Below are 13,254 nucleotides of genomic sequence, written 5' to 3' on the forward strand. Positions count from 1 at the left end.
TATTGGTTCAAGGACCTGCTCAGCCTCTGGTTGCACAACTGGGGGGTTCCATCATACTGCCCTGCTCTGTGGAAACCCCGTTACCCATGGAGGAGCTGGAGGTCGAATGGAAGACGACAGATGAAGAGGCATTAGTGCACTTGTTTCAGAATGGAGAGTACAGACCTGAGGCTCAGCATCAGTCTTACAGGGACAGAGCACTTTTTTTTTCTGAGCAGATCTTTAAAGGAAACTTCTCAATCCTGTTGGAAAATATAACAGTTGCAGACACTGGTATCTACAGATGTGTAGTTTTCTCTTACCAGAATGTTGGAGAGATCTCTGTTACAATTCAGCATGTGGGTAAGTATATCTCATTTAAAAATAATGACAAAACTAATGATTATTTGATTATTTATTATACAATGATAATTTATCTTTTGTTTATAACAGAACGTGTAGTTGTGACAGCAGAAGATCAAATTGTATTTGCACGCGTTGGTGAGGATGTTGTTCTAAACTGCATGGTGGACTCGCATATTCCTCCTCAGCGCATTGACGAGGTCTCATGGAAGAAGGTGGACAAAAAGCCAGACATTGTCCTTGTGTTGAGAGAATTCAGTGAGCTCTGCAACTGTGGAAATTGGGCGGTTGGGTAAGTCATCCGAAGCAGACACTACTGTTTAAAAGCTTTGGTCGGTAAAATGTTGTTTTTAAAAAATTAAATTGAATACTTTAAATGTTTAAAAGTGACGGTAAATACATTTAAATGATTCTATTTCAAATAATTTTGTTTCCTCAAAAATTTTAAGCAGCACAACAGTGTTGCTATTGTTTATTTAAACTAATAAAATAGTTTTTGCTAATTGAAATACAGATTAGAAATTGACTGAAATAAGTACAACTGACTGAAATAAGTAAAAAAAATAAAATAAAAAAAAAACAATTACTAAAATCAAATTCAAAATAAAGCTATAGAAACACTAAAATAGGAAAATCTCTTAGAAATGACGAAAGCACAACAAAATGACTAAAACTTCACCTAAAATAAGAGGAAATGTGGATTAACTTAATCCAATGTCAGTAAAATCATTCTGTGTCTTTCGTGTAGGGATGTCTGCTCTGCACATCATTACACTGATGCTTTGCTTTATTTCCCTCTTGTTGACTTTTGTATTAAGTATTCCATGCTTGGACGGCTTTCCGCCTCACTCTGCTTCATACTACTACGTTAATAAATCTTTAATACATTAGCTCATCCATGAACATGATTTCTGCCCGAGTCCCCTTTATTTCCCTCTTGTTGACTTTTGTATTAAGTATTCCAGTCACAATCTATATAAGCAAAAAAGGTAGGCCAAGAATTAAGTATGCTTTTAATAGTTTTTTTTATTGTATAACAATTGTAAACTAATAAGATGTTAAAGGCACAATATGTAAGATTTTTTTTATTAAAATATCCAAAAACCACTAGAACAGTTTTATATATTTTGCTGACTTGTGTACTTACATTATCCCAAATGTTTCGAAGAATGTTTAAATCCAGAGAAATAAGCAATTTTAACTTCATACTACGACGTTAATAAATCTTTAATACATTAGCTCATCCATGAACATGATTTCTGCCCGAGTCCCGTCGGATTGTATCGGCTGTGGGGATGAAGACGACAACTCCCATGATTCCACACTCAGTCACGGCGTCATCAAACTACGCCTTTGTTTCTTTGTTTGTTTTGAATACTCGCCCTCTAGTGGCAAAAAATTACATATTGTGCCTTTAAATGTTTGTTCTGTTATTCTTTCACTGAATTAGGGTTGATGTGTAGATATCTATTTGCTGAATAACTATAAACTAAATAATTACACATGGTGTTTATGTTTCTCTGCAGATACTGGCCCAAAACCAATGTACATAAATTATATGCAGGTTGTCTGTCCCAACATCTGTTTGTCTATTGCATTTCTTCTGTGGGGAGTTATTGAAGGTAAGTATCCTTCTGCATGTATTGTTAGGTTATATTTACCCATTTTTTTTCTCTCTGTTGATGACTTTGTTTTGTTGTTTTTTTACTGCTTTGTTCAGGGTCTGTAGTTGAGGTAACGATGTGTGTGACAATTAATCTGAGTCGGATCATTTTGTTATTTCTTATGGCCCCATATTTCAATTGGAATACTACTGTTTCTGGTATGTATATCTCAATGAAAGACATTTGTAGCAATGTGCATTGTATTGTATATGCCATAATACATTTCATATCTCATTGTACTGTAATTATATATTATCAAGCGCTTTAGGACATTGTGATAAACCTATAAATATAGAATCTTTGCAACTTGAATATGGTTTTCATTTGAAAGAAATATACATTTACAATTCACGTTGGAAAAGTTTTACCATGAATGATTATGGACTTTGATTTCTAATCATTGTCTTGTTCCTTTTTGTTTCAGTGAATTTTCCAGGTTTCATCCACAGAATAATTGAATTTGTAGCGATTCCCATTGCATATCTTCTGATTTCCACAGCATTTTGCTCAGGTAAGGAAGCTTGGCCTTAGAGTCTTACAGTAGTTTGTATATTTAATATATTATACTTTTAATAATACTTCTGCAGACTGTACCCTTAAATCATATCCATCTGGGCCTGAGCTATGAATATATGTACTTATTACTTTGTATAACTGAATAACTGTATAATCTGTTGTGTTTTGTAGCTGTTCTTTATGATCTCTGGAATACATCTCAGTGGACTGAAGTTGTTCTTGTCAGTGTTGGGATTATTCTGCTGTCATCCATGCCTGCAATTTTTCGAGCCTTAAACAACGTTTGCTTCACACAATTTTTTGATATACATTTGTCAGTGCAATTTATTATAGGTATATCAAATTGTCTTTTACTGCAATTTTATGCTTTATTTATTACTTTGGGCAAGTAATTCGGATGTTGCACACTCAGTCCCTTGTGTGACCTGTATATACGACAATTGCCAGAAACGTTGAGATCATCTCATGCAGGGTTTGAACCTACAACCTTTCAGATCTTTAACCACTAGGCTGCATGTTCTGATGTGTAATGGTCATATGTGATTGTTGTCATGCAGATAAGTTAGGACACGTTCTCATGCAGTCAAGCAACTTGTTTCAAATGTGTCTTCTCTTCTATAGATCATCAAGTGTTGATGAATGTAAGTAGGAATTGTATTTATAAGTTATCCAGGATCTGTCACTTGTGACATATTTATTTACTCATAGTCATTAAAATGTGTGCCTGTTTACTTTTTCAGCCATGATTAAAATTACATATGCCTTTGGGGGAATTTCTGCAGCCATATCATTAATAGTTCTTCCAATTCCAGCAATTCGCCAGTACTTTTGTTCAAAACTGGGCAAATATCAACTTTATGCGCTTATATGGAGATGTTGTAAGTATATTGAGTTTCATTGTACGTTGGAAATCATTGTTATGTGCTGGTGAAGCCATTTAAATTGAATACTTAAACATTTTTTTCCAGAGAGGTCAGGAAAAAATGCTTTCAGGGCAAAAAGAGAATTAGCTTACAGACCAGTTCACAAATACTCCAGACGTAAAGTTGATTGGGAAACTTTGTTTACTGTGTTTTGTTTTCATTATATATATGTGTTAATGATGATCTGTCTTTTTCTCTCTCTCTGTCCCAGATTTAGTTTGGGTAAACGTTATGGTTGTTACGCTCATCGGGCATAGTGCATTTATTTTATTTTATCTCAACAAGATTCTGGAGTATACTAACGGTAAGCTGGTATCAATTGTGAGCAAACTTTTTTTCACTATACAATCTCAAAGCATATATTGCTTGGATTGTTACCTTAGTGTTTTTTTTTTTTTTTTTGGTTTGTATGCTATGCGATACATACCATCAGTTTTGTTAGTTTTTATGGTTTAGCATAAGTTTCCAGCAATAGTAACCTGACTATAATAATGTGTCATTCATCACAGAGTGCTTTGGATGGATCTTTGTCACAGTTATGCTCCATGTCTTGACTGCAATTTCACCCACACGATTCCCCAGAAAAGTTCCCGGTAATAAAATACACTGAAAGTCAGAAAATCAGGAAAGAAAGTCAAGGAAACATTCAGATTTTTTGTTTACTTTGTGCCAACAAATCCTTATGATCATTTTTATTTAATCATTAGGGTTTAAATGTGCGTCCTTATGCTGCAGTTATTCTACCATATCTTAAAAACCCATTCTTTTTCTCTTTTGCAGATGTAATTTACACTACTTTGTTCATGTATGGAGTGGCAGGTCTACCAGTGGTCAACTCTGTTTCTCTTGCCACAGAATTAATATTGCAAGTATGTAAGTGTCGACACCTAAACAATTTTTATATTTCCACAATAGATTTCAGAATATGGTTCCGTTGGAGAGGTCACTAAATTCTTCTCTTCCATCTTCTGTTTGCAAGACAAGGGGGAGAGAACAGTGGATGATCTGCGTGTAATAGTGCTGCCGTTTGAAAGCATTATGTCTGGTGTGTGGCTGGTTTTACAGATCCATGCATACTGTGAGTTCCATTGGTTTTGACACTCATTTATAAGAGCTGTTATTGATAACGATGCAGCTCACTGTTATTGTCTTTACTCATGAATTACAGGGGCAGTTGCCGGGAGAGAGTAAGTTCACTTTTTTGTAAAATATATTTTTTGAATTTTAACTAAAGGATTAGTAGTTAGCTGTATAATGACCCACTAATGTAAATTTACATTTACAGCTGAGGGTGTTTAGTATTATTTTGCATTGCTTAATTGCTTCAACAAGTGTTCATTGATTGTCTTTCAGCGTACAGAATGAGATGTATGCGCTGAGGGACTTTGCGGCACAGTGCACACCACAGGTAACTTTGTTTTAGAAGCTGAATATTTGATGGTAAAAAATAGTCACAAGTTTTTGTTGTTTGGTTTACAACTTAGTTGTTGTTCAGCAAAATAAAGGAAATAAATTTAACATGTTTTAAAACATTTTATTGCATTGCTGTAATATGGGTTACCCTCATAAATTTGGGATCCGATGCCAGAATGTAGTTAAAAACTCCTCAGTGGGGAACTAATCGTATATTGCTCTCAACCTTTATTCTATAAATCCTGAAATAAGATTGTTTAACATTACAGCAAGGAGACATTGGTGAATCAGATTTGTCAGAGAATCACCTTTCTGAGATCCAAAGATGTCAGCCAGAGGCAGCACCATTCATGGGAGAGCAAGATCTTGAGGTTTAAATCTTTTAAAGAATAACGTAACACCATGTATGATGAGCTAATGTTACCCTACCTATGCAAACTGTATTGAAAAATTATGCATTGTACAATTTGTTGTTTCAATAATTTTCATACATTGGCTATGGCTAATGAATTGTATGTAGTGAAAACACTGCTTAATCTTGTTTTCTCTGTTTCCACCTTCAAATTGTTAACTTTATTGTTATTGTTTATTCCCATAGTAATAAGCTGACTGCATAGATTTCTTTCAAATATGTTTCACACACAGATTCACATTTGAATTACATTTAAAACGTGTCTAGAAACATGAAAAGTGTCCCTATAATAAAGATGTATCAATCTGCCCTACCTCCTGATATGCTACTCCAGCTAAAAAAGAAACGCAAAACCAATCGGCAGCATCATGACACTGCTGAGCTGTTGATTGGCTGAGGATCTGTGTGTGTGTGTGGAGAGAGTGTGTATGTGTGTCCTGTATAAAGCACACCGCTCTGCAGCATTTCTGAACTGGTGCAGTGCCGGTTCATCTCCACTAATGGTGTGCAGAACAAGGGGGACTTAAAGAGAAAAACTTCTCCAACCAAAAAAACATTAACATCATTTGAAAACCAAACAAAAAAACTACTAAAAAAATCTTGCATCATGAGCTTTGTCCCATACATCTCCTCCTCCCTCTCCCGGCGATGGGAAGATTCCCCCTCCAGCAGAACTACCTACCGGCTCTCCCGGGGTCCCCTGACGTCCTCCAGGTGGCCGATGCATTTGGAGCCGCTGCAGCGCTGGGAGCAGAGTGACCTGAGCCAGGCGAGCATAGTGAACGCAGAGCTGCGGGCCCAAGAACGAGAGCAGCTGGTGGGTCTGAACAACCGCTTTGCATCCTACATCGAGAAGGTGCGACACCTTGAGCAACAAAACCGGGTGCTGCTCCTACAACTGGAGGCCCTGCGGCGCAGGCAGAGTCAGCCGTCCCGTGTGCAGCAGCTCTACCTACAGGAGGTACGGGGCCTCAGGGAGCAGCTGCATCAAGAGGCCCAGAATAAAGCACGCATGGAGGCACAGAAGGAGAAATTGCGGGAGGCACACGCACAGCTGCACGAGCGCTGGGAGGAAGAGGCGCGGCGGCGTAGCTGGGCAGAGGTGCAGAGGTTGCAGGAGGAGGCAGGTCAGGCCGCTCTGTGCAGCTGTGATGCCGAGGCCAGCGTAGTCTCCCTGGAGCAGGAGTTGGCCTTCTTGAAGCAAGTCTTTGCAGAGGAGCAGGAGGGGCTGAGGGTCCAGCTACAGGTTGCCAGCCTCAGTGTGGAGCTGGACACAAGTAGACCAGACCTGTCAGCCGCTCTGAGAGAGATCCGAGCGCAGTATGAGAGCCTGGCTGGACGCAACATGCAGACCGCCGAAGCCTGGTTCCGGGGGAAGGTGGCAAGCGTAGTGGAGCTGTCAGATAAGCAGGAGGAGGCTGTGCGCTTGGTACGTGAGGAGACCACTGAGTATCGACGGCTGCTGCAGTCCCGTTCAGCTGAGGTTGAGGCACTGAGGAATGTTATCGATTCACTGAATGCACAACTAGGGGACCTAGAGGAAACGCAGAACACTGATGTCAACAAGTACCAGGTATAGATCACCAGCAGCAATCAATCCAAGTATAATTGCATACGTATAATACGACCACACAAATGTCTCTGTAAAGACACTCTTAGAAGTGAGGTCATTATGCTATTGACTGCAGAAACATTCTGTATAAAAGAGAAGATTAATGAAATGGAACATAACCAGAACAATCTTTATTTGTGTTGATGGGCATAATACACTCAGATAAAATGTCCAAAAATCCTACCTTTATGGGTACAACAGCTTGTCACTGGGGCAGTACTTATAAAAGCACAATTTTGTACCTTATCTACCCCTAAAAGGTGCATATTTACCTTAAGAGTAGGAATATGTAAGGCGATAAGCTACCCCTAAAGGTACATTTGCACATTTTCCTCATGAAATAACAAAAGGGAAGCACAAAGGCTTAGGAACAGACTGTAAATTTATTTTTCATGCCAAGTCAGTGCGCTGACCTTTACTATTCTACAGTCTCAGCATTGATGGAATATTATTTCTGCTGTGCTTTTAGCATTGTAAGGTCCAAGACAAGTGATACCAAAGTTGCAGAAATGTTACTGATGCTGACTCATTCCATCAGTGCTGAGTCATGACTGACAAACTGAGTAGGAGAGATGAGACTGACTCTAGAGGGAAAGATATCCCTTTATAATAAAGTTCTGCTCTACTTCTCTCTATCTCTGGCACAAAACAGTATGTAGGAACACTTCTGTCAGATAAGCATATCAGCATTAATTTATGCTTTGAAATTTTCTTTGAACAACTTCTAGGAGAGGATAAGTGACCTAGAGAGGGACATTGCCGATACGAAAGAGGAAATGTCACGCTATTTGCGGGAGTATCAAGATCTGCTTAACGTGAAGATGGCTTTGGATGTTGAGATTGCAGCTTACAGGTAATATGCTTGACAGTATGACATTTGGAGTATCTTCAATCAGTTTGACTTAAAACAATTCTTTTGCATTAAACTTCATTTTTGTCTTTACAGGAAACTCCTGGAGGGAGAAGAAATTCGATTTACATATTCCACCCTACCAGCCCTTGCCTAAACCCTTAAAACACAAAATCCTAGTAACTCACATTCATCATATTCATATTTTGAATACTGTTGAGTCAGACCCACATTACGATCCTAAAATACTAACCAACACATCACCTTCCCAAACATTGAGAGGCACATAAATCTACTTTTTTCTCCAAAAACCCTACTAACCTGGACCCACCATTTAAGACTCTCTTTGCCAAATCCACATCCATAACCTTCACATTTACTTCCAATCCTAGTTCTTTAGTTAATTCCACCCCAATTCCACCATCTAACCATGAAACTAAACCGCAGCACATCATCGCTTTAAAGTCAGACGAGCCCTTGTGTCACACAAGAGGTACACATAATGAGGTCCCCCTTCTTCTTTACACTTGAAAATGGACAAATGACCACCTTGGAGACATTGCTAAGGGCAGCACTCACTCAGCCAGAGCTCAGTGTCATGTTGGCAGATTCTCATGAAGGACCTTAGATGGTTCAACTTAAAGAACTCTATACACTATATTGTTCTGCAAATAATAGTTTTCACTAAATTGTCATTTTTTTCTGTTTCATTCCCAGCACCCATTGAGAATCTGATTAACCAGTGATCCCCTATATGCAAACTTTTAACCAATTGTTTGTTGAGGTGAATTGTAGTTCGGTCTCAACTCTCTTTGGGTGCAAGGAATGGACTAAAGCCAATTTGTTCATTTCGACATTAGACTAAGAATCAGCCAACAGGACACTGCCCACCATCCCTGGCTCTTTAGATTATATGTAGTTAGTGCAACAGTTAAGTTTTAGCTATGTTAATTATGTTAGAATGTGTTAATTTTAGTAAATGTTGTAATATTTTATTTGCTATGTGTCTGTGTTCCGCTTCTCTTATGTTTGTTCGGTTGAGTATAATTATGAGGATATGATGATTATTTTGCTTTAGCATTTACAGTGTTTGACTTGATAAAAGCATGACTGAAATTTAAGAGTAGGAATAAAAGCTTTAGAACTGGAGTTTTTAGACTCATGGTTAAAATACAACTATCATGCTTTCATCTGCTTTTGTTGTGTCATCTAAGTTACAGTGTAAGTCAATTATCAGTAATTTGGAAATGAACAAGTAACCGAGTCTGTTTATCATGACAGTCTCTGAACTGAATGGTGCTGTATGTTTGCACCTAAATACATGCTGAATAAAGCAACAGTACCTCTTCTGGAGCACGTCTATGGTGTGTGTTTGACTGTGAGCCTGTGTGCAAGACATGCAGTGAGGTTCAGATATCCAAAACTTGCTCATTAAAATCTCTTTGGGACATTTTCACATTAAGCTGGAATAAATGGATAAACAGGTTTTTGATGAATGATTCAAACCTGCCTCTTTTAGTTCAAGAACATGCAGCATGAACAATGTAGCCCGATTCCTGAACAGCTGACTCTTTTGAATTGGTTCTTTTTAGTGAACAAAACCCTCATGAATCAGTCAGACAGATTAATGATTCAATCTGACTCACTTACTGAACATAAGTTTTGTCTTGTCCGATTTTGAAAAAAAATAATATAATATAATAACAAACTGTTGTTCCTGTGAGACTTAAGTCTTAATTATAAATTAGGGAAGCCCATTTCAGCCACATAAGAAAAAGTAATTATTTGGTAAATCTTAAAAAAAAGTGTAAATTGTGACATACAAGTCATAATTATGACAGTGTTGTTGTTTTATTTATTTATTTTTATTATTTTTTGCCATGACTTAATTGTCAGTTTGTTGTAACTCTGACTCTTTATGTCATAATTGTTTTTAATGTGATGTTACCAAAGTTGTCGACTTTTAATGTCATAGTTCTTGCTTTTAATGTCATAATAATTATCATGATTTTGACATTTTATATCATATGACTTTTATGTCATAATTTAATTTGCGGCTTCTTCCACAGTGACAGTGTTGGGCAAGTTACTTCCAAAATGTAATACATTATATATTACTAGTTACTGTCTTTTGAAAGTAATTAGTTACATTACAATATTACTGTCTCTGAATTGTAATGCGTTACACTACTTTTGAGTTACTTTTGAGTTACTTTCAGTTGCTTGTCTGCGCTCGTCCGCCGTCTTTTTCTCTTCTCCGACCCCGCAGCTCTCTCTCCGATAGCTTAGTGTTAGTGGCACCAGTCCAGGTGTTTCCAGGTTTTACTCGTGCTATTTCTCCATGTTGAGAGTTTGGTGTCGCACATATTGCTAAGCATTCTTATCCTTTTCTCCGATGAACTGAAAATAACAGGAGTGTGTCCATCTCACAAATGTAGAATCCGTCTCTGTCATCTGAACCATCTAATTCCAGCAACAGAAGATAGACAAACTATTTTACCTGCGGAATTTTTTCTCTGGTGCTGTTTTGCGGTGTTAGTAATATGTTGTTGTAACTTGCGTTACTGAGATTGTAACGAGTAATAATATTACCCAAATTTTATTAGTAATGCGTTATATTACTGCGTTACAGCAAAACGTAATATACTACTGTAATATTACTTTTGTAATGCGTTACTCCCAACACTCCACAGTGACCACAATCATATTGGCTGTTCACATGACTGGCTTTTTATGTAAATATTATGCATTTTTGTAAGCGTGTTTAATCAAAAGGAATACGTTACCAAACTGTTGTTTGTTTGGTATTTTTTATCCAACAATTTATGACTACCTGCGTGCCTTATTACCTCGTTTATGCCGCTTCTAACCCGCTTTTTAGATATTTTTTCCCAAATAATTCATCTTCTTCTGACGCAGGCTAGAACGGTGAATGGAAGCGTTAAGGAGCAGAAATCACTAAAATAAATCAAACAGTAGTCGAAACAGTAGTTATTTTCCTAGCGATTCCCTCCCTAGCCTGTAGTCACTGGACTTGTTCGCAGCTCTGCTTCTCTACAGCGCGCGGCAGTAGCGAGCGCTTCGAGTTCAGCTCAGTCTGGACTGTGGATCGAGTAAAAGAAACATCTTCCGTGGTAAAAGTTCAAGAATATGGCGGCTTAGGTGAAGATGCTCAATGTTGTGTGGCCATGCTGGAATCTGTTACTATATAATAATACTATACCACCTCAATTCTTTAGGATTTGACTGTATGTTCTGCGTAGACGCTTTCTGTTAATTATAACTAGATATAATCTTCAACATGTTGCGGGCTTTATCAAGGAGTCATGCTCCTGTAGCCCGGCTTCTCTCTCCTCGCACTGCTGTTTTGGTCGAGACTGTCAGGGGTAGAAAATCTCGCACAGACCCCAAAGCGAAGTCAAAATTGGGACGGATCAAGACTCCCCCTCCCGTGGATCCAGTAGAAATGGTTGTACTAAAGGAGCGTTACACGGAGTACAATCTGATATTAAGAGCCCTGCGGTAAGACTGCATGACATTGAAGGAGTACGTTAGTTCACTTCCAGAATAAACATTTCCTGATAATTTACCAATTTACCAGTAAATTACCAGGACATTTTTATTCTGGACGTGAACTACTAATTTAAATAATTTCCCGACTGATTATGATGTCCAGTCAGTCACCAGTGAATAAATCTGTGTTTCTGATTACTTAAACCGTTTGAGACTGACATAATCTCAATTGACATAATATAACATTTTATGCATGTAGACTCGAGTTCAAGGAGCAGATGTTGAGGAAGAAATATGAAGAGGAGGTTGGTTCCGTGGCAGAGGAGAGAACTAAAAGGGAGGCAGAAGAGCATTGGTCACTGATGGCCTTGAATGATGCTGAAAACCTCAGAATGTGTAAAATACGGTGAGTGGTTTAGATGTGAGATACGTGAGGGGCATTTTGTGAGAAGGTTCTGGCTGCATCTGAAATATAGGCTAAAGACAGTATCTGAACAGAGTAGTATGTCTGAATTCACAGTATTTATAAAACAATAGGCAAAATGGGCACTTTACTGTCCCATGAGGCCCCATGAGGCCGCAGGAGAAGATTTGTGAATGGCAGGTAAAGTTTCTGGGGGAGGGGCTCTGATGACATTCCCTAAATGGCTGTTTTGTTTTAGTGGTTGTAGTAGGGCTGCACGATTATGACAAAAATCATAATTGTCGATTATTCCCTTGAAATTGTAATTGCGATTATTAATTACGATTATCACAATTTACATTGAATGATGTTTATACCATTGTTTGATGCAACTGCATGCCGTATTTTTATATGAAAATAAACAAGCTGAAAACACTAACTGAAAAACCTTTAGTGCTTTTCTATAGTATTAAGCCTCAAATGCCAACTATACATCGGATTGGTTTCTTCTTTAAATTATAAAAAAAAAAGTAAAATATGAATGGTATTATAGTGTTATACTAAAACAAAATAAATTCGATTAATTGTGCAGCCTTAGTTTGTAGCTTGTGTTGATGTGATTTATGGTGGTGAGGGATGCAGTCAGATACACTTGCATTTTGTTGCTCTTTGATTTTAAAGGTGACATAAAAATCTGACTTTTCCAGGGTTTAAGTGCTATAATCAGGTCCCTGGTGGATCTACCAACCAAGGAAACATGAAAAAGATTAACCCAGTCACTTTGTTTTGGTAAGCCTTTTTCTGCAAGCGTCTGAGAAAACGAGTTCTGTGTTTGACTGCACAGACGAGCACAGAACACTGTGCAGAGTCCCAGCCTCAGAGGAGACAAGCAGTGGATTTATTGATTTAATTACTGTATATTGCTGCTGCCTGCCACACAGATCTAAAATAAACAAGCGATTTATTTCCCAGCTGTATGTCACCTTTAATGGCAATCATCTGGTCTTCCAGAGAGCAACGCATGCAGAAGGAGGCTGAGGCCACGGAACTGAAGAAGAGAGAAGCAGCCATCTTACGCCAGCAAGAGCTGGAGAACTACATTAAAGAAAAAGAAAGACAGATTCTTCAACTACAGGTGAGTGCTTTTGCAGAAATTCTGTTCAAATTTAAACTATGTATGAGTAGTGCTGTCATGTTTTGTGTTGCAGTATTTTTATTTGATTGGTTTTTAAACTTAAGTTATTTTATAAATTTCTTGAAAAGTATGACATGCATTGTTCATGTTATTATAGGTACTTTTGATCAGGTAGGGTTTTTTTGGGTTTCATGATTTAACCTCTCTCTCACCCTTGCATTCATCTGTGTTTCAGGAAGAGGCAAAGGACTTCATCACACTGGACAATCTAGATCATCGTATTGAAGAGGCTCTTGACAACCTGAAAAACTACAATTTCGCCATTGATAAAGAAGGACGTGTTGTCAAACGGACTGCATTTCAGCGATAAATGCAGGATTTCAATAACCAAAATACCTGCAATGTACATAAAATATATACTACCAGTGTCATCTTTTAAACTTTTTCTCAAAACTTGTCCATATGAGTGCT

The 13,254-nt window shown here is 37.9% G+C and overlaps 3 protein-coding genes across 3 annotated transcripts; all 3 read left to right on the plus strand.

The window, feature by feature from the left end:
- The first annotated feature begins 596 nt into the window (after positions 1–596).
- Positions 597–5,783, plus strand: LOC107708478 (uncharacterized). Its single transcript, XM_016512731.1, has 15 exons — positions 597–634; positions 1,308–1,331; positions 1,869–1,964; positions 2,063–2,164; positions 2,431–2,517; positions 2,694–2,855; positions 3,080–3,163; positions 3,263–3,400; positions 3,657–3,749; positions 3,955–4,038; positions 4,226–4,318; positions 4,425–4,523; positions 4,614–4,632; positions 4,799–4,853; positions 5,128–5,783. The coding sequence occupies exons 3-15, from the start codon at positions 1,886–1,888 to the stop codon at positions 5,233–5,235; spliced, it is 1,203 nt and encodes a 400-aa protein (XP_016368217.1). The 5' UTR covers positions 597–634; positions 1,308–1,331; positions 1,869–1,885; the 3' UTR covers positions 5,236–5,783.
- On the plus strand, positions 5,724–9,085 carry LOC107708479 (neurofilament light polypeptide-like). Its single transcript, XM_016512732.1, has 3 exons — positions 5,724–6,843; positions 7,611–7,735; positions 7,829–9,085. Exons 1-3 carry the CDS (start codon positions 5,878–5,880, stop codon positions 7,887–7,889), a joined length of 1,152 nt encoding a protein of 383 aa, XP_016368218.1. The 5' UTR covers positions 5,724–5,877; the 3' UTR covers positions 7,890–9,085.
- A 1,702-nt stretch (positions 9,086–10,787) lies between these two features.
- On the plus strand, positions 10,788–13,236 carry LOC107708396 (28S ribosomal protein S26, mitochondrial-like). Its single transcript, XM_016512595.1, has 4 exons — positions 10,788–11,254; positions 11,505–11,651; positions 12,660–12,783; positions 13,019–13,236. The coding sequence occupies exons 1-4, from the start codon at positions 11,034–11,036 to the stop codon at positions 13,151–13,153; spliced, it is 627 nt and encodes a 208-aa protein (XP_016368081.1). The 5' UTR covers positions 10,788–11,033; the 3' UTR covers positions 13,154–13,236.
- The last annotated feature ends 18 nt before the right edge of the window (positions 13,237–13,254 follow it).

Source organism: Sinocyclocheilus rhinocerous, unplaced genomic scaffold, assembly GCF_001515625.1.
Source record: "Sinocyclocheilus rhinocerous isolate Xijiao unplaced genomic scaffold, SAMN03320098_v1.1 scaffold295, whole genome shotgun sequence".
NCBI lineage: Eukaryota > Metazoa > Chordata > Actinopteri > Cypriniformes > Cyprinidae > Sinocyclocheilus > Sinocyclocheilus rhinocerous.

Bases quoted from the DNA above. Each gene is read 5' to 3' on its own strand.
- LOC107708478 (XM_016512731.1), top strand. From the start codon at position 1,886: ATGTACATAAATTATATGCAGGTTGTCTGTCCCAACATCTGTTTGTCT. The intron at 2,518-2,693 runs GTAAGGAAGCTT...TGTGTTTTGTAG, and splicing joins TTCCACAGCATTTTGCTCAG to CTGTTCTTTATGATCTCTGG. The intron at 4,854-5,127 runs GTAACTTTGTTT...TTAACATTACAG, and splicing joins CGGCACAGTGCACACCACAG to CAAGGAGACATTGGTGAATC.
- LOC107708479 (XM_016512732.1), top strand. From the start codon at position 5,878: ATGAGCTTTGTCCCATACATCTCCTCCTCCCTCTCCCGGCGATGGGAA. The intron at 6,844-7,610 runs GTATAGATCACC...AACAACTTCTAG, and splicing joins CTGATGTCAACAAGTACCAG to GAGAGGATAAGTGACCTAGA. The intron at 7,736-7,828 runs GTAATATGCTTG...TTGTCTTTACAG, and splicing joins GTTGAGATTGCAGCTTACAG to GAAACTCCTGGAGGGAGAAG.
- LOC107708396 (XM_016512595.1), top strand. From the start codon at position 11,034: ATGTTGCGGGCTTTATCAAGGAGTCATGCTCCTGTAGCCCGGCTTCTC. The intron at 11,255-11,504 runs GTAAGACTGCAT...TTATGCATGTAG, and splicing joins CTGATATTAAGAGCCCTGCG to ACTCGAGTTCAAGGAGCAGA. The intron at 12,784-13,018 runs GTGAGTGCTTTT...TCTGTGTTTCAG, and splicing joins GACAGATTCTTCAACTACAG to GAAGAGGCAAAGGACTTCAT.